This window comes from Calonectris borealis, chromosome 20, assembly GCF_964195595.1.
Source record: "Calonectris borealis chromosome 20, bCalBor7.hap1.2, whole genome shotgun sequence".
NCBI lineage: Eukaryota > Metazoa > Chordata > Aves > Procellariiformes > Procellariidae > Calonectris > Calonectris borealis.
The window spans coordinates 8,777,064-8,802,328 of NC_134331.1; the positions used below are offsets into that span (position 1 = coordinate 8,777,064).

At 44.3% G+C, this 25,265-nt stretch overlaps 1 protein-coding gene across 1 annotated transcript; it reads right to left on the minus strand.

The window, feature by feature from the left end:
* Positions 1-5,165: 5,165 nt before the first annotated feature.
* Positions 5,166-23,683, minus strand: LOC142091029 (myosin heavy chain, skeletal muscle, adult-like). Its single transcript, XM_075169750.1, has 38 exons — positions 23,477-23,683; positions 23,246-23,389; positions 22,996-23,152; positions 19,129-19,156; positions 18,925-19,036; positions 18,633-18,725; positions 18,439-18,502; positions 18,248-18,346; positions 18,038-18,141; positions 17,818-17,956; positions 17,036-17,154; positions 16,769-16,918; positions 15,784-15,954; positions 15,148-15,457; positions 14,929-14,996; positions 14,058-14,145; positions 13,846-13,963; positions 13,118-13,241; positions 12,895-13,031; positions 12,535-12,790; positions 11,503-11,745; positions 11,093-11,269; positions 10,861-11,006; positions 10,688-10,778; positions 10,210-10,599; positions 9,932-10,058; positions 9,648-9,766; positions 8,992-9,188; positions 8,393-8,576; positions 8,148-8,313; positions 7,851-7,975; positions 7,379-7,687; positions 7,075-7,278; positions 6,680-6,805; positions 6,414-6,584; positions 6,223-6,327; positions 5,984-6,079; positions 5,166-5,350 (listed from the first exon to the last, which is right to left on the minus strand). Exons 1-38 carry the CDS (start codon positions 23,681-23,683, stop codon positions 5,195-5,197), a joined length of 5,820 nt encoding a protein of 1,939 aa, XP_075025851.1. The 3' UTR covers positions 5,166-5,194.
* Between the last annotated feature and the right edge of the window lie 1,582 nt (positions 23,684-25,265).

Below are 25,265 nucleotides of genomic sequence, written 5' to 3' on the forward strand. Positions count from 1 at the left end.
GGTTCCTTGTGTCACACTGTGCTTCCTGTTGGCAGCGAAGCCTGTGACCGTCTGCAAGCAGGAAGGTGTCTGCTGGCCCTGCACACTGCAGGAGGGATACTGACTTGTACCAGCCGGTGGACATGGCTGCCAGACCTCATACCTCAGCTAGCCCTTTGAGGCTTCGCAGAAAACTATTCCTTGACCTGGGCCCCACAGTGTTTGTTCCCAGCCAATGCGGGCTTTCCCCCCAGTTGCTGCTGGAACCATTGTTTCACAGAGGTATTACACATACTGTTAAGTTCAATACTTAACACGTCCCTGGTAAAGTAAGAAGCCACGCCCGGAAACATGAAAGGCCAGGGTGGGGTCAAACCCTCTCTCGGCTGTTTCCAAAATGCTTCTGTGAGACAGAGCTGAATCTACTACTCTTCTGCTAAGCCCAGAAAGATGGGGTAAAGTTTGTGGTTCTGGTAGATGACTTTGAAAAAGCAGTCCCTGTGGGATTTGCAGCATGCTGGTGTTACCAGCCATGCTGTCCGGATTAGCAGAGCATGCCTGTAGGGATCAGTGCTCCCTGAGAATCACCAGTGGATCGTGTGACATGGAAGATCTAGCTTTGAGCTAGTGTGTGGCAAAGCAGACTTGATAGAGAACACTGGTTGCTGAAGTGGGACCTACAGCAGAGGTGAGATGTTAGTGTGTCACCAAAGCATCCACAATTCCTTCCTTCCTTCCTTCCTTCCTTCCTTCCTTCCTTCCTTCCTTCCTTCCTTCCTTCCTTCCTTCCTTCCTTCCTTCCTTCCTTCCTTCCTTCCTTCTTCCTTCCTTCCCTCCTTCCTTCCTTCCTTCCTTCCTTCCTTCCTTCCAGATTTTTTAATTTGTTTCACAGAGCGGATTTCCTGCTCACAGGGTTAGTGGGATGGTGTCTCTCACGGGTGATGTTGTATGGCACTTCTTAGGTGAAAAAATAAAGATATCGTAAACCTCCGTTCAGCAATGGGTAGGGATTGCATTTGTTCAGCACTGAACCCAAGGTGCTTAGAGGTGGAGCAGAAGCATTTCCAGCATGAGCAGAGACAAAGGAGGTTTGAAAACATCCACTGTAAGAAGTGCAGCTTTCAAATGGTGTTGTCAGTTATGCTGCAATTATTTGTTAGGCATCTGAGAGAGGCGTCACCAGACCCAATGGGCGGTCTGACAGGGAATGCCCGGCCTCCACTTCAGCAGTGTTTCTTCAGACAGCAGTCCTGTGTGTAAAAGGAGAACTCCCAGGAATGCTAGCCGAAGCTGAACAGAAATGCCAGCACCCTAATCCTTTGGAGGAAAACTCCTCTTCCCTGCCCTTCTGCTCAGATATGGCTGAGTGCTGGAGCCTGCATATGGTACGGGCACACTTTCCTTATTAAGAAGCCTGTTTATTCTGCTGATGGGCATTAAGTCATGTGGGATTAAATATGAGGAGTACTTTCTCCATGCCTAGCATACCATGTCTACTCCACGTAGGTGTTTGTGGGTTACCTGATTAAGATATATCCTATCTCAGGATAGCCACGGAGAGACAGGGATGGCCTTTTGCCATCTCCTCATGCTGCTTCTCCTCTCAGAGGCCAGGTTCTGCAGGTCTTCCCTGACCTCACAGGCGGGAAATGGGAATTGAATGCATCTTTCCTCTAGGGAGTTTGATTCACAGCTTTTTCTATTGGTCGTGTCTTCGCTTTCCAGTGATGACATTCTTACATGGCTTCCTGCAGCCTGAGAAAGACTAAGCATCTCAGTGGAGGAGGACCAGGTTGTCTACTGGAAAGGTAAGCAGAGTGGCTGGTAGGACAGACCTGTCATTTGAAGTTGGGCTGCACTTCAACGAGTGCCCGAGTTGCACGGTTACTCAGACGCCTCTTATGTTCTCAGCTAACGTCTCTGGAAGCAATCGCTGCTGGGCAGTGGATCCTGGCTGGTGAGAAGGTGACCTTCCAAATGCCCTTTCCATCACCCATCAAAGCAGCTGGTGGGCTCCTGCTACAGGGCAGGTGAGGAGGAGAACAGACCTCTTGGGTAAGAACAGGGAAGGAAATGGGTCAGAAATGAAGCAAGGATGGCGACGTGCCACCAGATGGCCAGCAGCCATACTGTCAGGGTGCTCTAACAGCGCCTGCATCCCCTGTCCTGAGGAGGTTCCCTGCTCACTCCACTAAAGGCTGCTGGGGATACACCTTTCTCTCCACGATGCTTGTACTTGGCAAGGTCTGAGTTTAACCCGAGAGGTGGGGACATTGTTTGAGCTCTAAGCAAGTAGATTTGGGAAAATGTGCCTCATATCCTCTCCAGCTCAAGCTGCAATGGCCACTTCACTTGGCAACTGCTTTGCAAGGCAGCACAGGTGTATATTGCCTTCCTTCCAGATCAGTCTCTTCAGCTCCCTGAGAAGTGCCTCCAGTTAGCCAGTATCTTGCAGGGTGACTCATAGGGTCTCAGAGCAGAGCCATCCCGTGACCCTACACTGCTCTCGGCCTCACACGTTAGCTAAGCTTGGACTTTACTTCTTTAGGCTCCAATTCCAAGCTGTCATGTATGCTGGACTGTATTTCTCCCAGCTTTCCTATGGAGGTCCAGTAGTGCTGTTACTGTGGCAATCCAAACATCTCCTGCATAAAAACAGTGGGATTCAGCAACTATGTGTTTATACCTGTGTCTCCTCGGGGTACCTCATTTGATGGGTGTGTTATGACTGGCAGCCTCACTTTCTACCCACAAAATGGGTTCGGAGTGGAGGATGCCCTCCATTCTCCCAAATGGTAACAGCTGTTACCATCAAGTGTTCTGGTAACCTCTGTCTTTCCGTACAGCTCTGAGCCTTTGCACCATGGACAGGGTTTCTCTGTAGTTACGTCCAGTAGATTTTCTCTCCATAAACGTGACTGAGTTTCTTTTGAATCCACCTAATACTTCAGGTTGCAGTGACAAGGAGTACCACAGCTTAAATGCATACTTTGTGAAGAACCCATGTGTCTTTGTGGTTTTGAATACCTTGCCTTCAGGTAGTTTCATTTGATTTGCGCACAGAAACACACACACACTGTCCTCCACCTTCTGCCCTCTGCACTCTCCTGCTTCTTTCAATGCCAGAGCCAGTTAGAACATTGATCCCTGTCAAGCCTCTCCACACTGTGCTGATTTTATAGTTCTGCTTTGTATGCCCACTCAGTGGTCTCCTTTCCTAACTTAAGTCTCCGGGTGTGTTTAATTGGTCCTCCTATGGCAGCCCCTCCATGCGTCTGATCGACCTTATTGCCTTTGGAATCATAATTCCTTGCAAATTCAGTTTGACTCTTTTCATTTTCTCTTTTGCCACCACTGCTGAGAGATGAGCGGATATTTTCACACAGTTATGCAGCACTTGTGGAAGACCTTGCTCCTGACGGGTAATCGTCAGCTCAGAGTCCATCTTTTTATATGTGACACTGCATTAAGTTCCCCCACGCGTATAGTTTTGTGGTTTTAACTGTACTGAATTTTGCATGCTGTTTAATGGCACTGTTTGCTCAGCGTCATGAAAGCCTTCTGTGGTTCTTAGGCATCAGTCATTGTCCTTACTGCCTGGAATAGGGCTATTTCATTGGGAAACATTGTGTTCCTTCCTGTTCAACACCTCTTCGGCTTGCTTTATCAATAGCTTGAACAACACAGGCCCCAGCGCATATAACTTTTCTCCCTCATTCTGTGTCTTTGAGCATTATTTATCTGAATGAGAAGCTTCCTTCTTATCCCATGGCTTCATCACTTCTGTAAAAGCCTTTGTTGGGGCACCTTGCTGAAAGGTTTTGGAAATCCTGGTCAATTATGCCAGCTGGATCTCCCTGTCCACGTGCTCATCTACCCTTTCAAAGTTTCTGTGTTGATTCACATATAAGGCTGACTTGAGTTTAATGGAATACTCCCTTTGGAAGGACACAAAGTATCTGACCTCAGTTCCCCATACCAGTTCTTTCCCAGCAGGTGTTACATATGCTGGGTTGGTCCAGTGCTCACTGGGAATTCAGAAGCCGTGGCTGTGACAGTGAGCTCCAGCCCTTTGAGCTCTGCCCCAACAGGCAGTGATTGAGACTGAGCATGACGGCTTTTTACCCCTGCTCTCAAGTCTTCATTGTCAGTTCATGTGGAGCTCTGCTCAGGCCCAGAATCAAGCTGCCATTTGTCTGCCCAGCTTCCTTGTTACTTTTTCTGCACATGGAGTGGAAAGTCAGTGGGCTAGACGGGACATGTCAGCTACTAAGGAACACCGCTGTGTTTCCCTTCCACTGACGCGCTACTGCAGCTACCTCTTCTCTGCTCTGACCTCTCTTGCCATAGGCTGGTGAGAGAAGCTCCTGGTTGAGGCCTTGAGTTTCTACAATACCACTAAGGAAAGCACCACACTGAACAGCTGGGCTCTCTCATCAGGAAAGAAGGATTCCCCCAGTCAGGGTAGTGTTTCGGAGGGTAGTGTGCCAGAGACTCAGCTTTTGTGGACACTGATCTCATTTACGGGAATTAAAGGCATTGTCACAGAACTGTCGCCAGCCTTCTCCAGTTTTAGTCCAAGGGGAGGTGATACTCTTCCCAGTCCCCCTATCTAATTAAATTCATGAAGCAAACATAGTGGAGACAAAAGACCACATTCTGTCAGCTTCCCCAGAAACCATAAACTCGATTGGTTATCAGCCCTCCACAAATCTGCCTTGGATGGTGGCCAGCAAAAGGAGCAGCACACACCTGACCTGCTGCACAACTGGAAAGTGCTGAGGTGCTGTGTGGGTAAATATAACATAAGATGTTCTTTTGGACAGAACAGTAGGAAAGCTGACCTGACAGGAGTCACTGTCAGGAATTAGTGTCCTTGGTTTCTCTTCATGTGAAGTTAAATTTCTATTCCTGCCCCAGTCACTAAGTAAAGAAGGGATAAGTAGTTAGGAACTAGATGACAGAAAGCTGTACCGTGACATAGGTGCACAAAAGTTATAAGCCAAAGCTGTGCCCAAAAGCTAGCGATGACGTAGCCCTAACCAGTAAAAAGAGAAACAAAAGAAAACTGGTGCTCACGGTGCGTATGCAAAGGAATCTACATTCTTTATTTTCTAGACATCCACATGGTTACAAAGACTAATTACAGAAGAAAGTGACTGAGAGGTTCACATTTTGTGCAGCGCTCAGGTCACTTTGCTGCCTCATGACATCCTCACTCTTCCTCTCCTATCTTCTTGCTGTGAAACTCCCGGCTCTTCACTCGGAGTTTGTTGACCTGTGACTCTGCAATGTCAGCCCGTTCCTCGGCTTCCTCCAGCTCGTGCTGGATCTTGCGGAACTTGGAGAGGTTGACATTGGACAGCTCCTCCTGTGTGGGGAGAGGGAGTCGGTGGTGAGGAGTCCAGGGCAGGGGTTTCAGTCCTCCTGTGCCTCGGCCTTGCGGGGCTGCAGTTCTTCCTTGGGGGAAGGCACAAACTTCCATCCCCCACCCACCACTGCTTACACATAAGCCTCACACAGACCTCCTCATCCTCCCTTATTCAGGACCCCACTGTGAAAAACTTCACCGCTACCGTGTCATGCGTGAGGAGCAATTTCGTCACGTGGATTTGTCATTTGTGTACTTATTCTCCCACTACTTGCTGCTCAACTAGCAGTGTGATTTATCAGGTTGAGAAAGACCCTGAAGCCTTCTGCTGGTGATCAGCACCAGAGATTCAGGGACTTCAGTTAACTTCAGTCAGTGGATGCGGCCCCTGGGTTTGTTTAGTCTGACCTCCTGTATAAAACAGGCTGCAGAACTTCCCTCAATTCCTCCCCGACTGCTCCAGGGTGCCCAGAACTCAGCAAGGCCTCATGACACGATAGTAAAACGACGTGGCCACGACTGTTGTGTCTTGGGAGTTTCTTTCATGCTCCTTTCCTGGTATTCATACTCATCTCAATGAGTGCGCTGCCCTGATGGAAGGTGGCTCTTGCCCGTTCTCCAAGCAATACTTACAGCCTCCTCAGCTTGTCTCTTGTAGGATTTCACCTTCATTTGCAGCTTGTCCACCAGATCCTGCAGCCTGAGAATATTCTTCCGGTCTTCCTCAGACTAGAGCAGTTGGCAAACAGGAAAGAGAATGAATTCTTGGTTTTCCACCACGTGAGGTTAACAATTCCCCTTGGGGATGGTGTGCACAAAATCTGACTTGCTGTGAGAAAACTCTGTCAGCCCAAGGAGGCCTCCTGCCTTACCTGGTAGGTCAGCTCCTTCACCCTCCTCTCGTACTTGCGCACACCCTTCACGGCTTCAGCGCTGCGCTTCTGCTCTGCATCAACCTCCCCTTCCAGCTCCCGCACCTGCAGTGAGAAGCCCATCTTTGGAGCTTCCCCGGTGGTTACTTACGTGACGTGTTCACTCATGCACGAATACCAGCCCTACGCACTCTGGCCTCCAGCTTCTGGATTTGCTTCTTGCCTCCCTTCAGTGCCAACTGCTCAGCCTCATCCAGACGGTGCTGCAAGTCCTTCACCGTCTGGTCCAGGTTCTTCTTCATCCTCTCCAGGTGGGCGCTGGTGTCCTGCTCCTTCTTCAGCTCTTCTGCCATCATGGCTGCCTGATGAGAGCAAAGGGTCAAAGCCATTTTGGGGCTGGAGACATTTGGGGGAAGAATACATCCCCCATCAGCAATGAAAGGAGTCCCCGACTCACATCCGTGATGGCCTTCTTGGCCTTCTCTTCAGCATTGCGGGCTTCCTGGATCATATCCTCCATTTCACCCTGAATTTGGGTAATGTCCGTTTCCAGCTTCTTCTTGGTGTTGATTAAGCTGGTGTTCTGTGCAACAGGAAAGACATGATTTGTACTGTTAGACCTAATGCCTCTACATCAAGAGTTGAAAGTGTGAGTATTGTTTATGAAAGTCTTTAACGCACGAGTTCTCTTTAGAGCCATAGCAGCAAACCAGACATGGGTGGCTGGCTAGATTGGCCGTATCACAGCATGGTTATTCAAGTGTTTACATAGCAATCACTTACAAGATGCATAGCAACCGTATTCTTTGTTAACCCTTGTTGATGGGATTAATTTCCAGCAGAGTGCCTGACCTGGGTGTGGAGGAGCTGCACACGTTCAGTGGCATCCAGAAGCTCCTGCTCAGCCACTTTCCTCGACCGCTCCGTCTGCTCCAGGGCTGCCCGTAGCTCCTCAACTTCAGCCTGCAGTAGGTTTGCTCTGCGCTCCACCATGGCCACCTGCTCCTTCAGGTCCTCCTGTGTCCTGAGAGCATCGTCCAAGTGTATCTGGGTATCCTGTAAAAGAGACAAGAGAAATTGCAAGGAGACAGCGTGCATTTGGGTGCCAAAGATGTCAGGGATGTCATTTCTCTTTTGATAGCTTTGCTGAACGGACCTTGAGCACTGCCTGTGTGTTTCTCAGGTTCTTTTGTGCCTCTGCAGCCACGCGGTTGGCATGGCTCAGCTGGATCTCCATTTCATTCAGGTCTCCCTCCATCTTCTTCTTCAGCCGCAGGGCTTCATTCCTGCTCCTGATCTCAGCATCCAGGGTGCTCTGCATGGTCTCCACAATTCTGAGGTGGTTTCTCTTCATCTGGTCAATCTCCTCATCTTTCTCTGCTATCTTCCTGTCAATCTCAGACTTCACCTGGTTGAGCTCAAGTTGGAGGCGCAGGATCTTCCCCTCTTCATGTTCTAGGGAGGCCTGGACAAGTCAGCAGGAACAGTGACTTAAACTACTGCTTCCTTGCTACGTAATCTCTTACGCAGTTTAACCTCATGAAATCTAGGCTTGCTTTCCTGCCATCTCTGCAGATAGCCATTCCCTTACTTTCAGTCTGGACACCATTTATTAGCACTGTGTGTACCTCAGCTTCCTCCAGGGAGGCTTGGAGTTCAGTTTTCTCCTGCTCAATCTGCTTCTTGACTTTCTCCAGCTCATGAATCGCCTTTCCTCCCTCGGCAATCTGCTCTGTGAGGTCAGCAATCTCCTCTGTGGGAACAAAGACCAAGGGCACGGTCAGTCACAGAGCAGAATGGGAAGGGCCCTGTCACACCAAGGTGACAGGCATCTTTGCCAACCTGCAGGCACAGACCCGTGTGGAGTGGTGGGTGGTGGTGGAGAGTGAGAAAGGCCTGCCAGGAGCAGAGGGCCAGGGACTTACGCTGCAAGTTCTTGTTCTCACGCTTCAGCGTTTCCAGGTGGTCCAAGGACTCCTCATAGGCATTCTTCATCTTAAAGAGCTCCGTGCTGAGAGAGCGAGACTCCTTCTGGGAGGCTTCCAGCTCAGCCTGTGTTTCCTCATACTTCTGCTTCCACTCTGCCAGGATCTGAAGAGAAATGGGGCGTGAGTATGAATGTGGCAATCAGGAGGGGATGCAGCAGCCCCAGGCCTGGAGCCCAAAAGACCTTGTCAAAGTTCTTCTGCTTCTTATCCAGAGCTGCGCAGGCAGCATTTGATCGCTCCACGTCAATCATCAGGTCCTCCACTTCATTCTGCAGCCTCTGCTTTGTCTTTTCCAGAGAGGCACATTTGGCATTCACAGCTTCGACATGTTCCTCTGCATCCTGCAGGCGCTGTGCCAGCTTCTTCCTGGGAGGAGATAAGCACAGCTCCAGGTTAGAGCTTAGAGGGGAGCCAATTTTGTACTGTTCCCGAGAGGGCCGTTGGCCACTTTGGGGGCTTTGAGCCTTGTGCTTTTCACGGTGTTTTTTCTGTTCCAAGACTGCATGCAGTCTAAAGGGTCTATCGCTTCTGTGTCCTAGCACCTACTGAGTATTTGCCCTGTCTTAACCATTCTAACCCAGAGGCTGTGTTTGCCCTTCCAACCTAGCTTTTTCCACAGCACACTTTTCCTCTCTCTCCCTCTCTCCCCTTTACCACAAAGACAGTATACCCCTACCTTCGTCACACTCCTGTCCTAACCCACTCTCAGAGACAACAATTTCCAATTTCCCTTGACAGTCTCAGTCTTCTCCAGGCACTCGACATCCCACTTCCCACGTACTTGGCCTCCTCCAGCTCCTCCGTGCGCTGAATAGCATCTGTCTCGTATTTGGTTCTCCACTGGGCCACTTCGCTGTTGGCCTTGGACAGGGCACGCTGCAGCTCCCCCTTGGCTTCCTGCTCCTCCTCATATTGTTCCCGGAGCAAGTCACAGTCATGGCGAGCAGACTGCAAGGCGTGGGCCAGGGCGTTCTTGGCCTGTGGGGGCATTGGCATTGGTAACCTGAATACTTGTCTTGAGATGCCTCTTGACAGCGAGACTGACAGTGAAATTAGAATGAAACTCTAATTAGGCAACTGCAAAGCTGATGAAGCCTTCATCAATGTGTTTCGGAGGATCAGGATGTGTTAGTGACAGGTGCTCTGGGGACAGTAATCTGCTGTTTCTGTAAGTGTTTCGACATATGTGTCTGAATCCTGTCTTAGAAGAGCATCATCAGAATGTCATGAAAGCCTTGTGGATTACTTCCTCCAGCATCAAAACCATCATGCTTCCTTCCCTCTCTAGCTTATGAGTTGGGGTATGTGCATTAGTGGTGTTCCCTCCAGTACTACATGTGTTTGGGGAACAACTGTTGAACCGATCTTGGATCAGACAGGATTCTCTAGATGCTTTTAGGAGTGATGTAGGTTGTGGACAGTAGGGTACTTCCAGACCTTTATTTCTTCCTCTAGATGTCTCTTGAGTTCCTCAATCTGTTGGGTAAATCCTTGCTTGCCCCTAGACAGCTGAGAAATCAGAGCATCCTTTTCCTCCACCTGGCGTGAAAATTCACCTGGGAAGGGTAAAATGAAAAAAGGTAACTAAACTATTAATACTATTTGTTCCTGTAAGCACCTGTGCTCAGTAGCTCTGAGACACAAGTTCTCATACTGCACCCTGTGGTATCCTCATGGTGTGCAGGTCCTCCCATTGCACCTCAGGAATGAGGATGTCTCACCTGATTCTGTCTGCAGACGAGCTCTTTGAGTATTGAGGTCATTGATCATGCGCTGATTCTGCTCCTCCTTTGTTTTAATCTCACTCAGCTGGTCTTCCAGAGTGCGGCACATCTTCTCCAGATTTGCCTACATAGCAAAGACAAGGAAGGAAAGGAGATGAACACCTGGACTCTGCCTTATCCTCACAGCAGGGATTTCTTTATGAGCATGTGGCTGGTAGATGGAGCCTATGTGCCATACCGTGACCCTGTGAGCATGTTCTACTGCAATTCCATACCTTGGCTTTAGAGACAGACTCCATGTTACTGGCCAAGTCGTCAATCTCCATCTTCAGCTCACTCTTCTCCTTCTCCAGCTTCTGCTTCACTCGTTGCAGGTTGTCGATCTGCTCCCCAAGCTCAGCTGTGCTGTCCGCATGCTTCTTCCGCAGGGCGGCAGCCGTGGCTTCATGCTGCAGAGTGGCCTCTTCGAGGTCACGGCGCATCTTCTGAAATTCTGCCTCACGCTTCTTGTTCATCTCAATCTGAGCTGCGGTAGCCCCTCCTGCTTCTTCCAGGCGCTCGCTGATCTCCTCTAGCTCCCTCGAGAGGTCAGCCCGATGCTTCTCTGCTTTTGCCCGAGAAGTTCGTTCTGCCTCAATTTCCTCCTCCAGTTCCTCAATGCGAGCCTGGGGAACATTACGGACCCTTCACACCCATGCCCTCCTCCTACCTGCCCTGAGGCTGGGTGAAAGAGGAGAAGGAACAGAGACTTGCCTGCAGCTCCTTGATCTTCTTCTGTAATTGCATGCCCAGGGCTTGCTCATCCTCGATTTTGCTCTGGATCTGGCTGATTTCAAAGTCTTTCCTTTGCACAAAACAAACCATGTTAGAGCTAAAACAAACAAACAAAAAAGTGCACCAGCCCAACACTCAGGTGCCACACTTACTTCTTGAGTTTCTCATCCAGCTGCTGCTTATCATTTTCCAAATCCATTATGCTGTCATGGGCCAGCTTCAGGTCTCCTTCGAGTTTCCTCTTAGCTCTCTCAAGGTCCATGCGCAGTTTCTTCTCTTGCTCCAGGGACCCTTCCAGCTACAACGAACCAGACCATCAGTGCTCTGCTGGCTACGCTTTCCTCTACAAAGTTTTCTTTTTCATTTAGCTACACCTGTGCTTACATCATCCACTTGCTGCTCCAGCTTGGTCTTAGCTTTGGTCAGTGTATTGACTTTGTCCTCTTCTGCCTGCAGGTCATCCAGTGTCTGCTGATGGGCCTCTTGGAGGGCTTTCTTCTCTTTTGTCAGCTTGGCAATGGTCTCGTCCAGGGCTGCCATCTCCTCTGTGAGGTTTTTCACCTGTGGATTGTAAGAAAGTGCCAAAAGTCTGTGTAGAAGACAGGACTGCTAGTGCACTGACCTTTTCACCTTGCATTGCTTAGCCAGGAGCTTGTTCTTCATTTGGGCTGCCTAGCTGCCCTGCTGTGATGCTCCCGGTATGTTCCAAACCTAGCTTCATTCTGAGGATACCAGGCTGCTGCTGTGGGAGGCATCTGTCCCTTCACCCTTTCTGTGACTCCCCATGTCTGTACCTTGTTTTCAGTGGCATGCTTTTCCTTCTCCACTTTGGCCAACGTTAACTCGAGGTCATCAATATCTTTCTTCAGCTCTGAACATTCATCCTCCAGTTTTCTCTTCTTGGCTGTCAGCTCAGCATTAATTTCCTCCTCATCCTCAGCCCTTTCAGTCACCTCCTTAATTTTGGCTTCCAGCTGGATTTTGGTTTTGATGAGCTGGTCACACCTTTCCTCAGCATCAGCCAAGCTATCTGCTTCCTGGTGGGGAGACACAGATTTTTGTGCGTTGTAATAGTTTGAAGTTTCTTTGCTCTGTCGTTTGTATCACTAAGTAGGCATGTGTTCAAATGGGGGCTGAACGTGGCCTTCCACTCCAGCAACTGGAAGATCTTGCCCGGTGTCTACTGGGAAACCTTGTCAACCGGAATCAACATTGATTCCAAATTTTTTGTGCCTCTTAAAAATGCCTCACAGAGAGTGTAGCTGAAAGAAAAAGTATTCAATAGCTGCTTCTTTTTAATTGATTCATCATGAACCTCTTAATATTTGGGGAGTAAAGGCTTTGTGAGAATAATTTAGTGGAGCAAGCAGTGTTTTGTTTGGTGTTAAGAAACTGCCTTTTTCTAATTGGGTTTGAATAAGAAGTATCCATGCTTCTGAAAGTAATCAAGGCATTCTAGTGTAGCTGTAAGTAGGAAAAGTGGGTCCTTCTCAGGTTGCCTTCACTCTGTCAGACAGATATGCTGCTTTGAAAGTTGAGTAGATGGAGATATTTCCCTTCCAGTTCAGAGCTCTCTGCTGTGGATTACGTGTTGGCTAGTGTTACACGGCTCTTTCCTCAGACAGCAGGAATGCTGAGTCTCATGTGGGGCTGCCATGAGACTCACCATGCCCCTGCCAGTGCATGTTTACTCAGCTTTAGAGTGTGTGATCTAGACTGTTTTCTACTGCACATTAGTCAGCTTCCTGCAGGTCTCTGCTTAGGGTAAGAAGCATTCTGACTGTTTATCGTTCTTTTCCCAGGGACAAATGAACGGTGATACTCACCGCCTGTACTTGGAGCTGCAGGTCATTTTTTTCCTGCAGTAAGGTCACCATTTTCTCCTCCAGCTCCTTCCTCTTTGCCTCAGACTTTGCAAGCTCTTCCTTGGTTTTCTCAAACTCTTGTTTCATGTTGGCCATCTCCTTCTCTGATTCTGCGCTCTTCAGCAAGGGCTTGATCTTGAAGAACAGCTTCATCCAGGGCCAGTGCTTGACGTTCATGAATGCACGAACGTTGTACTGGATACAGAAGATTGAGTCCCTGGAGTAAAATTCACATGGCTATTACATACTCTGTGGGTGGTGAATTTAGACTCCATTAGGCAAGTACCATGAGAACATGATATGTGGGTGAGAAATGCCTACCTCCTCTCCACCATTCTCTGATACTCCACTCTCATCAGGAAGCCCCTGCACCTGGCTTGTGTCCTGGTCATAATCTCTGCCAGTTTCTCATCTCTCATCTCCTCCAGCAGACCTATCAGCCCAGCTTTGAAGAACACCTTAAGGAAGGGAACATTGTAGCACTTCAGTCTCAGGTAGCGCGTTACAGAGGCACGCAGTGGGTGAACGCAGGACTTGTTTCTACCTTGGTGTGACCAAATCTGTATTGGGTGTGGTCCACATCAATGGACCCAAGAAGCTTCTCTGAAGCCTTCTTGCTATCCATGAACTGACCGTCTGGAATAGCACTTATATTAAGCACTCTGTATCTGTAGGAGAAAGCAGAACATGAAGAAATCCACATTACTGAAACCACCACTGCGACTGAACCCCACAGCCTTTGCAGCAACAGCTGAGTGTCTCACTGAGTAATGTCATGGATTAGGGAGAGCCCATTCTTTCAAGACAGTGTAAGTGAAGATTTCATAGTGTTAACTCAGAGTCCAAGGGAATCCTTATCATCAGCCATGTCATATCATCATGAACTGGTAGTGAAACATTTTTATTTTACAGCTCAGTTCCTTGTTAAAATGTCTGTCTTAGGATACACAGTCTGTTCTCAGCAGCAGCTCTCGGCTGGTCATTTTCAGCACCAGCTGACTGCGTCGTTGATGGGGACAGACATCCCTAAAGACAGTTTAGAGGCATTTTTAGGACATTAGGTGGAAACGTGTATTGTTGTTCAAATGTGAAGTGGATGTGTGAAGGAACCTTTTGCGTTACCTCATCATTTTCCAGTAGTACACTACTGTAACGTGATGTGATTACAGAGTGTATACACCAAACTGTGTAGTAAATATGATACTTAAGTAATTTAAGACATAGAAGGTGTGGAATAGGAAAAGAATGGGGAGGAAGGAAGAGCACTCTTACCTTTGTTTGAAGTCAGCATACAGGACTCTGCTGGGGAATCCTTTCCTGCAAATTCTGATCCCTTCCAGCACGCCATTGCACCGCAGCTGATGCAGCACCAGCTCATGCTCCATGGCACCTAACAAACACCACCATTAGTGACTACCCCACTGTTTGATACTCAGGAGAAGAGCTTCTGTGGCTCGAGTTTTCCTCCTACTGGATCCCCTTACCAGGTGTTTTTGTTTCATTTGGGATGATGCATCGTACAAAATGGGGGTGAGTGCTGCGTAGATTTGTCATCAGCTTGTTTAAATTCTCCTGTGAGATTACAAGGTAAAGTTTAGATCAACAAATGAAAGACCTGCGTCCCTGCAGCTGCATGTATTTCATCCATGGAAAGGAGTTAATATTTTGTCAGATTTAAACAAGATTGCAAAATTTCCATATTAATGTCCAAAAGCTTATGTCTTCATCCATATTTTGCTGTTGAACATTACTATTAAGAGGAAATATAATTTGGTTACTGTGTCACCATAATTTATTATTTACAAAAAACGGGATATAAACTCATTTGATAGCCTGAGTTTCATTCCCTATGAACAATTCCTTATGCTTGCCCTCCTGAATCAATATACTGGCTAGGCTTTTATGTGTGATAATCTTAAAGCCAGCCTCTCTGTTTTTCAGAATTGCTCCATTACTTATGAATCGTGCATGGTAGCAGTACTGAAAAGATTCAGAAGTCCAAAATCTCTATTTGGCAAAACATTCTGAACTGTGTGCGATGGCTGAAAGAAATTGACCTATTTCAATGTCATAGTTAGCTTAAAAAATAGAGGTGTATGGAAAAAGATCTGAATGACAACATCCTCAACCATTTGAAAGAGTTTTCATTTTCATATATTAATGAAAGTATATCATTCCATCTTGAAAAAAGAGAAGAAACTAGTCCATCATTTAAATGGAAAGAAAATTTACCTATAGTACATAATCTTCTTCATCCTCTTGCTATAGGACTTCAAGAGTTATAACAACAATTTTCATATTTTAAATTCCATTTCTTCAAGCAAAAAGAGACAAAGTGAGGAAACCGGTACATACCCGGAAAAGAGCTGAGACAGTCTGGAAAGAAGAACCCTTCTTCTTGCCACCCTTTTTGCCACCACCCTCTGTAAATGAAAGAAGGGGGAAACAATATTAAAATATTGATGTTGAACATTGAACTACAGAATAGAAAACAATTTTTAAATATTTAGGTTTTCCGTTTGATTTCCTGTCAACATTTTCCCACATTGAAAATACAATTTTCACAGAGCTGACCTGCATCTGCTCCACCATAGTTGGCAAAGAGTAAGGCCAGTGTTTTCACGGATGATTTCTGGTACAAGCCAATGACAGTTTCGTTCAAGGGGTCCTTGTTCTTCTCAAGCCAGCCAGTGATGTTGTAGTCCACTGTACCAGCATAGTGTATCAGGGAGAAGTGGGCCTCAGGCTTGCCTTTGACAGGCTTGGGTTTCTGGAAGTTACTGGACTTGCCCAGATGCTGGTCGTAGAGCTTGTTCTTGAAAGAGGTGTCAGTTGCCTTGGGGAACATGCACTCCTCTTCCAGGATGGAGAAGATGCCCATGGGCTGGAAGACATTACAACAGACAAGATTCCTTGATTGGAGAGAGGCTAGTGTTAGGACAGAAAGCTGTGAAACAAATCAGAAGATAAGATTGTTTCTGTTCTTTCTGTCACAGAAAATCAACTGAGGTTCATCATTTTTCAGCCTTGGTGTTTCACCTTTACTTGTGGAACTACCTTTAACCATTGCTGGCAACATTGCAAATTACAGAATATACAGAGCACTTTAATAGGAAATTTATCATTTTAATCCAGACATAAACAAATTCTGTATATATCCCTCAGTAACTAGAGAATTCCAACATTAATGCACCTGAGCAGGAAGGATACCTTCTCAATGAGCTCAATGCAGGCAGCCAGGTCCATCCCAAAGTCAATGAATGTCCATTCAATTCCCTCCTTCTTGTACTCCTCCTGCTCCAGCACAAACATGTGGTGGTTGAAGAACTGTTGCAGTTTCTCATTGGTGAAGTTGATGCACAGCTGCTCAAAGCTGTTGAACTGCCAAATGTAAAAAAAGATGCAATGTTTTCAAGATTCTGCCGTCACCACAAGGCTTTTCCCTGTGTAGTTCTGATCCTTCATGTATCTCTTCAGAAAAATACAAGGCCTCTTCCCTATCCCTTTTCCCAGAAATCCTTCAGTGGGACTGTACTTGCATTCTGAAGAGAGAAACAACTTCTAATTCATTGTAATGTAGAGGTTTTTTTGTTTGTTTGTTATCACTCCATAATATGAATACTTTAATTATGATAATTATCCCTTATCCCTTTGGAATCCCTTGATTCTAAAGCAAATTTAGGAAATAACTTCAGCAGATCTTCTCCTATCGGAACAAATTTATTACTAGACTTTGCATCTCCCAACATCCCGATCATGAAGACTGCTTTAATTTGCTGCTCAAATATTTTTCTGTTCTTAAGAGAGTGGCTTTAGATATTTCCATGCGCTGGTATGGAAGCTTTTGGGGTTCTTTCACCAACAGCATGCACATTTCCTAATCTCTTTCAATAATTTCCAACAACAGCACGAACATTTCTAATATCTTTCAATATTTTCCACACCTTTGGCCCATATAACTTTGTCACAGATTTCTTCCTTTTCTCTTTTGTTTTAACTAAGCTTAATATTCTTGCATGCTGTGGTATTAGTTTCTTTCCTATTAAGATCTAGCGGTTGAAAAGGCCAATCTTTTTCATAGTGAGATCTCTTGATCATTGTATTTTTTACAAAAACTCTGACTCTTCATGAAAGAAGTCTTAGAATTATCTTAACACCCATTGTCCCTTCCATGAAGCTGTTGCAAAATTCTTACATCAAAGATCTCAAAGCCAGCAATGTCCAGGACACCAATGAAGTACTGTCTGGGTTGCTTGGTATCCAGCTGTTGATTGATACGAACAACCATCCACAAGAACATCCTCTCATAGACAGCCTTTGCTAGAGCACCTACAGCATTGTTCACCTGAAGCAAAGGGGAAATGTGCAAAAGTTACTGCACAGAGAAATTTTAAGGAATTTTGACCATCTGAAGAGAAATTCTGACGTATAACCGTGTATTCCTGGTAACCAATTATTTTACCTGCTCCACAGTTTGACCTTTGGTCACAAATTCATTCCCAACCTTGACTCGGGGGTAGCAGAGGGCTTTGAGCAGGTCAGCTGAGTTCAGACCCATCAGGTAGGCAGCCTTGTCAGCAACTGAAAGACAAGAGAGACAAAGAAAAAACTGATCATAGGACAAGGACTGGACTTCGATTGATGGGTGTGTGTCTCAGAAATGACACCAATGTTCAAAATTCTTGACTGCATATCTTCTAATGTAGTATCGCAGCAAGCATATTGAATACAGGTAAGCTGTGAATGCCAAGACTGGTATTTTTTTTGAAATTAGTTATCAGTAAGAAACCTTTCCTTGAATATTTTAACTAAACTTATAAACTGAAACAATGCTTTTAATAACTTTCACTTTAAAAATACATGAAGATTACAACTTGACATCTTAGTCAAGATCTAAGAAAGCTCTTATATTTAAATAGGCCATGGTCTGCACTGCCAATAGGAGAAGTATGTACATGCCAGAGCCTATGTATGAAACTAGGGAAGCTGGCTCTTCAAAAAAGGCTGTCAAAACCCCCTGCATGCTAACTGGAAAAATGCATGAAACTAGCCCATCAAAAAGCTAACCAAAGGAGTACCATTCAGTAAGATAGGCCAGGGATCAGAGAATCAGGTTTACAGCTTCATGGACACTAAAAGAAACATTACTTAGTTTTCACTTGATTAAGTTACGGTTTTTGTCCTGTCTAAATAAAGTATCTTCCCAAAACTGATTTCTTTATTAAAAGCTCAGTTGCTAAGGACCTTCTGTGCCATCCGGCTCTGCCTGCTCCTCTCGTTGTTTCTGCTTGAACTTCAAGTTCCCATAGTGCATGACAGCCCCTGTCAGCTTGTAGATGGCGGTCTTCTCATCAGCAGTGAAGCCCAGGATGTCAATGGCACTCTGCAGTCGAAACAATGAATTAAAAGCATTACCTAACAGCCTTAACAATCTCATTAAAAATATTTTCTTTATAGTACTTACATCTGTAGCCATGAGCTCCTCCTGGTCATCAATACTGGGAACAGTGACCTCACCTTGACTCACAAAGTGGAAATCATAAGGGTTGGTGGAAATGAGGAGCATGTCTGAAAGCAGGAAGAGGCAAGGCACAGGCTTAGTTTTGCCAACCAGGTAATAGAGGGACCTGTTGCTCAGTGGCCATCCTCAAAAAGACATAATGATCCTTCCTACCAATTAGCTCTGGCTTCTTGTTGGAGGTGACCTGATAAAATATGTGGTAGCTTCTTTCTGCCTTGAGCTGGAAAGTGACTCTCGACTTCTCCAGCAGATCTGGCAAGGAAGGTAGAAAGAGTTAGGCACAGGAACGCACATGGAGGTGGGAATTTGGGAAGGAAGGGGATCAGGCCGAGAGAGTCTCTTACAGGTTTCAATGTCAGCAGAAGCCAGTTTGCCTGTGGCTCCAAAGTGGATTCTGATGAATTTACCCTGTTAAGGAGTAGAGGCAGCATTTCAGCCTGGATGGGTTCTTTTGACGTCTCCTTTACGTGGAATACTACTAGGGCCATCACTTATCTTGTAATGAGAGGGAGAGATTCTGTCCAAAGCAACAACTTACAAAGCGTGAGGAGTTGTCATTCCTCACGGTCTTGGCGTTTCCAAAGGCCTCCAGCAGTGGGTTAGCGCTGATGATTTGATCCTCAAGCGTTCCCTGCAGGACAATAATTATTGCTTGTTGTCCTTTCCAAATATCATGTCAGGAAGAGAGAAAAGCATTGATTCAAGCTAGTATCTATCAATGAATGATTTAATCCTCAAGCATTCCCTACAGGATGATAATTTTTCAGTTACAGTGTTTAGCTGATATGGCAATTACATGCCAAGTGTTCAGTCTGTTCTTCCTGACTCACCTGCATTTTGCCAGACTGCTCCTCCTTCTTCTTCTCCCCACTCGCTGCAATTGTTGCAAAGTACTGGATGACACGCTTTGTGTTCACAGTCTTCCCTGCACCGGATTCTCCGCTGTCAAACCAAAGAGAGAGGCATAGAGCGTATGGTCAGGCAGGAGGTCCCCCTGGCAGCCCCACAGAGACCCGAGCAGGGGGTGTACATACGTGATCAGGATTGACTGGTTCTCGCGATCTGTGAAAGAGGCAGAAACAAAGAGATTATTAATATGTATCATGAATATCCTGGGTAAAAATATGACTGGGACTTTTAGAAGATGCACTAGCAGTAGGCAGCTAATTCCCTTCATAACCTGTGTGCCTTCACCCCTAATTCCTTTTGAACATTTTAAAGTTCCCAGCTGTAGCTGTGGTTCCCGCTTACTGTGGTTAAAAGGAAAAAAATGTGGTTGGTACTGAGCTTGGTTTTCCATGAACTCTTTCCTTGTCTATTCATCTTCTCCATGCATTGCGTAATTTTATAAAGTAGCACAAACCATTTGTATAGAGTTACCTGAGTAGATGCCCTGCCATACCTTTGAGAAACCTTTTCATCTTTGTCTTGACCTGTTCCATTTCTACTATATTCTTTTTTGAAAAAGGAAGGGCAGAAATGCATACAGTACACAAGGTACAGACATTCCTTGGGTAACCACCATGGTACAATGATGTTTTCTGTTTCTTGCTCAATGACCTCCACCTTTCAACCTGTTATTTTGTAGATTTCTGACCACTGAGCCAAAATTTTTGAAGCTGTAATAAACGATATCTATAACAGAAGCAGCAGTTGTCAGCAATGAGCCCATCTTTTGGGGTTTTTTCCTATGTCCATTCTTTTACATTCTTGTTGACCAAAGTTTGCTGCCACATCACTGAATAATAATTTGATCATTTAATGTCATAAAGTCCCTCTGAAATTCTTCACTGTTAGACTTCATCTTTACTGGCCTGAAGGACTTAGTCAAATCAGAAAGCTTCTAATAATTTCCAGATCATTTAAAAAAATGTTGAACAGCAGAAGTCCCAGAACAGATGCCAGTGTGACTTCATTGATAAAATCTCTGCACTATGAAAAACTTAAAAAACCCCATTTTTATCATGTCTTCATTTTTCTTAACCAGTTCTTTTTGAACCTTCTCAATTCTATAGCTCGTAGTGAATGTAAGCATGAAAAAATATGCTAAGAATATCTGCTTTATCAACTGTACTGAAGATCTTTGTTGAATTCAGATAGGTTACCTTGACCAGCTCTCCTTTGTTAAAAAAAATCAGTAGTTTTGTAAGACAAGACTTATCTTTAAAAAAAAAGGATCTTTTTTTTCTTGGTAAGTCACGTGTATTCACATGCCCAGAATTGCCTTGTTTAGAAATTGCTGGCAGTTTGCCTTTTACAAAAATCAAGCTTACTGGTATGCTGTTCCTTAAAACTCCCTCACAACTCTTTTTAAAAGTTAGTGTAACACTCGCCGTTTTCCAGGCAATTTTCAGTGAGAATTTTTGATCTGTAGAGTTCCACTGGAATGCCTGGTTGAATTCTGTCCTGGCAATTTGCTAGTGTTTATTTTGTTGTTGGGTTTTTTTAAGGACACTTCAATCAGAAGAAGTTCCTCTGATGAATCCCACCATAAGGAGGAGTTCCAGAAATGAATACTTTCCACAGTGCTTTAAGGTAAACAAATGAAAATCTCATTTAGTTGTTCTGATATGATCTTATATTTTCCAAGTTGTCTTTTTACATTTTGACTGTGTCATTACAGACTCTACAGACTAATTTTAAGCCCTTCTGCTCCTCATGTATTTGAAAAAGAAATAAGCATAAGTTTTTATGCGTGCTGCAAGTTGTTCTCAAACCTTTAATTTTGCATGCCTTCTTGTGTTTTCACAGTTAACTAGCCAGAGTTATGCTCTGAAGAAAGTCTATGTGTGTTTAATAATCTACTTTAATAGGCTGTGTAGCTCGACTGGCTTTCAAAGAAAGTGCTTTTTGCCAGATGATTTACATTTGTTCTATGCCTCTAGGATGGTGTTTTCCAATAATCTGCATGCAGTCTGAAGAGACTAAGCCATTAGGTAACTAACTCCTAGTGGAAAAGTCTGGGTTTGCGTTCACCAAGTTCCTGCACATCTCTTGAAGTTGACAGCAAGAGTAAATGTATGATGACTTACATAAATACTGCCATGATAAAACACACTAACCAAATATCAATTTATTATTGTTCCATTTTCATAGTATTCTCTTCCAATTATCCTTCTTACCATTCTAAGTACTACAGAATTAAATACAGTAATTGGGGAGGGAGGGGGGAACAAGATTTATTTTAGCAAATTAAAATATGCCTCTTCGTTTAATATTTTTCTGACTAATCTGCTCTTTCTTGAAAGTCTGGAGATTTAGACAATGCTAGAAAGTTTTCATTACCCTTCTTTCTTATTGCTTCCATTTATATTAATGAATGGAAAAGAAGAAATCATTTCTGAGATGGAGAGAAAGTATCAACTTTCCAAGCAGGTTTCACTGTAATGTCTGACTAAGACTGCTTCCTGAGTTTTCGTAAAACCACTATAGGAAGCATTGGCTTCAATGTTGAGTCTCCTTTCCCTTTACGCCAATCTTACTTAGAGAACACCACCCTAGCGGACTTCAGTCCTGCAAAGCAAATCATTCAAAGAACAATCCTCTCAACTAAGAAAAAAATGGAACTTTAAAAGTTTATCCAAATTTCTTTAAAGAAAAATCTGAGAATGTATTCAGCGTTAAACCATATCCTCCCAGATATCTTGAAGAGTAAATTCTAATGTTGATTGCTAGAAACATGATCTCAATGATGCTGTCCGGTAAAGAAAATATTTCCAATGATGAGAGGACCTCCACCCTTCCAACACCATTAAACTGAAGTATTTTGCAGTGAAAAGACTTTTTTTTTCCTCTGAAAGTTTTCACAGCCTAATAATTTTAAAGAAAAACATGCAACTTACCAGTTAGCATGAACTGATAGGCATTAAGGACTTAAGTATATTATATGTAATTTGTGATTCCCTTTGCTTTTTTAAAAATGTTTCAACTGAGAGTTGTTTTGATGCTTCCTAGCTGTTCAAATGTTAGACAGAAGGAAAGAATGAATTCTGATTCTGCTTTCTATTCAACCCTTGATTTCTATACAACTCTTGATTTTACAAATTTCTGTCATATATCCCCTCAGTTTTCTCTTCTCTGCCACCAAAGTGTTATGCGTACTGAATTTATTTCATGCCTGTGAATATTGTTTTATCCCTTGGTGAACTTTTCCAGGTCCACTGTCTCCTTTTTTAACATAAGAAAACTAGAACTGATGGCATTATTCAAGATGTCAATGTTCCACTTTTTAATGGAATATGATACCATGGAGCTACCGCTCTTTTTGTTCTCTTTTTTTTTTTTCCCCCAAGTAATTCCTGAAGTTCATTTTGTTTTCTTCTGCCCTAATGAGCACTGAGCCAAAATTTCTGTGGTATTATTCATTGTAAGTCTGAGATCTTATTCTTGAGAGGTAATAGCCATTTCTTAGCTAACCATTCTGCCAATCTTCCATTTTCCATTGTATCTCCTGCCTTTTAGGCTCTCTCTCCTTCATCTGACAACCCCTTACCATTTGGGGTTCTAAGGCAGTAAAAAAGCTCTGACAGTGCACTTATTTGGATTTGGAACTTCAATTTATAGTGATTCTTTCTTACTTTCTGATATGGATATTATGTTAGCAATGTTTGATTCCATGCTTTTTGTTAAGATAGAGCACCAACATTTCTGTAGCATTGCTAATTCTGCTTTCCATCAGACTTTTTACTCCGCAATTACAATTTCTAGACTTCCCTCTACAACATTCCCAGTGTGCTTTCTGTGCTGCTTATCTCATTTAAAGACAGGCATTCTAGTTTACTCAACTGACATATATGATGTAAATGTGACTCCATATGTTCAAAGACTATCTGCAGGGAAAAGGAAGATTTTTCCTGAAGTGCACACTACAATATCATTTAAAGGGTTATCAAGCAACTCACCATTTAACATGAACTGATAGGCATTGTCAGAGATGGAGAAGATGTGTGGAGGGGCCTCCTGGCGCTTCTTGCCTCGGTAGGCCAACACCACCTCCGGGTTGTACACCGGCAGCCACTTGTAGGGGTTGACAGTGACACAGAAGAGACCCGAGTAGGTCTGCGAGGAAGGGAGACAGCACGTTGGCTTCCACTTAGCCTGGCAGAGCAGTTCCTCCGAGCTACCCAAAGGAAGACTGCTGCTGGTACTTACGTAGATCATCCAGGCTGCATAACGCTCTTTGAGGTTGTACAGCACAGCGGGTTCGTGGAGGTGGGTCATCATGGCCATGTCCTCAATTTTATCGTACTTGGGAGGGTTCATAGAGAAGATTTGATCTTCCTTCACAGTCAGGGTCTGTCAGATGAAGAGAGAGATGCATGTATGTCAGCTAAGAGCTGAGACTGGGAATTGCACAGTTTTTAAGCATTGGTTTTTACTCACTTCTCCTGCTTCAGACTTGACAGTGACCTTCCCTGATTCTTTGCTCTGGATTGTCCCTTTCACAAAGGATTCCTTAGGATGCACCACAAAGACGGATGACTTGGCATCAAAAGGCTTGTTTTGGGCCTCGATTCTCTCCTTTTCTGACTTCCGGAGGTAAGGAGCTGCCTCCCCAAAGACAGCCATCTCAGAGTCTGAAGAGGTCATGTTTGCACTTTATTAAAGCCAAGTCAGCGGAGAAGCCTGTGGGAGAAAAGAAATGTAGCATCAATAGATCATTAAAGTACCTTGCTTGCAAGGAGACCTTTTCCAATGTTTTAAAATTAAGCACATACTAGAATTGCTAAAATGATCAAAATTAGCCTTCCTTCTGTTACTGATTTAAACCCAGAAGAGAAAAATCTTGTTTTCATCCTTGAATAATACAGAAATAACCTTTTAAAAATTGTTGTTATTTGTGTCTTATGACACTGTACAGATTGTACAGTGTCATATTTGAGAATATGAATTATGTTAAAAGAAGCTTCTTATTCTTATGTAAAATTCAAAAAAAGGTATAGGTAGAAAATATACAGTTGCCTTGAAAGCAGATGGAAAAACTTATTTGGAAACCAGTTTCAGAGGGAAGAATATACTGCATAATATGCAATAAAGGGGGGTGCCTAATTTCAACAAATCACTAGACCCAGCACACTTACCTTGAAACTTTTCTTGGACACAGGGCAGAGCGCTGCAAAGACACTTTTATAGAGTCTGGTTGACAGATGCTCTGGATTCCTCCTCTTTCTTCGGTCAAAATATTTTTTGGCAAACATTCTTTGGCAAAGCATTGTCTGGCAAACTTAACTAAGGGCATAATTGTCATTTGATTTGACCAGATATATTTAGAAATATTTTGTATCTTACCACTGATGTGAATGTATCAACTATAAATAATTTGACAAGAGACTTAAGGAGAGAATCTCAATTAGTCAAGGCACTTGGAGAACTTGGATGTAGGACTTATGGATTCTATTGCTGCATTTCCAGTGATTTCCTCCTGGACTCAAGGCAAATTTGTATTGCATGTCTGTGCTGCAACTCTTTCAGCTGTACTGTGCAGATAACATTAATGTTTTCCACATGATGTTCTGAGGCTAATGAAGAAATGCATTAAAGGCAGTAGATAAACTGTGTGAAAAAAAAAGGTAAAATGTTCTTGTTAAATGAATTTAACTCATGTTTATCTAATATTTGAAACAAGAGAAACAAAATGTTTTACAGTCCAAGTTCCTACATACAACGTTCTTGGGAACTGAGATGCAGCCCAAGACAAAGAAACAATTACATTCTTTTTCTAAACATTCCTGTTGAAGGATAACGTACATACAAAAATGCATTAGGTACAAAGCTCATTAAGTATAAATATGTAATATTTAGTGACTAGCACTAAAGTAACTAACAAAGATTTTACTGTACCTCCACCTTTAGTACAGATTTTTAAGAGCATGACAGAGCCAAAAATGCAAAGTAACCTTCTAAACAGCTTAAGCCTGTTCCTCATACGTGTATCCACTGTCAACATATATCAAGCAATGTCATGAACCAAGTCAGGAAGCAGGGGAGGTCCCTGTAGCCCTTCACTACCTACAACTCCAAAAAAGCACCCCTCCATCCAAACACGACTCCACACACAGTCACACACAGAGCATACAGTCTGAGATGCTCTGCTCTCTGATACATCCTCAGCCCAGCACGCCCATCCCGTCACAAATATCTTGCACGTTTACACATTCATACAGTTCCAGCA

What these genes read in the sequence shown, in the direction of transcription:
- LOC142091029 (XM_075169750.1), bottom strand. Translation starts at nt 23,683, where the DNA reads ATGACCTCTTCAGACTCTGAGATGGCTGTCTTTGGGGAGGCAGCTCCT. An exon ending in TTCTGCTGACATTGAAACCT is followed by an intron (nt 18,347 to 18,438) that starts GTAAGAGACTCT and finishes CTTCCTTGCCAG; the next exon opens with ATCTGCTGGAGAAGTCGAGA. An exon ending in AGAAGATCAAGGAGCTGCAG is followed by an intron (nt 10,600 to 10,687) that starts GCAAGTCTCTGT and finishes AATGTTCCCCAG; the next exon opens with GCTCGCATTGAGGAACTGGA.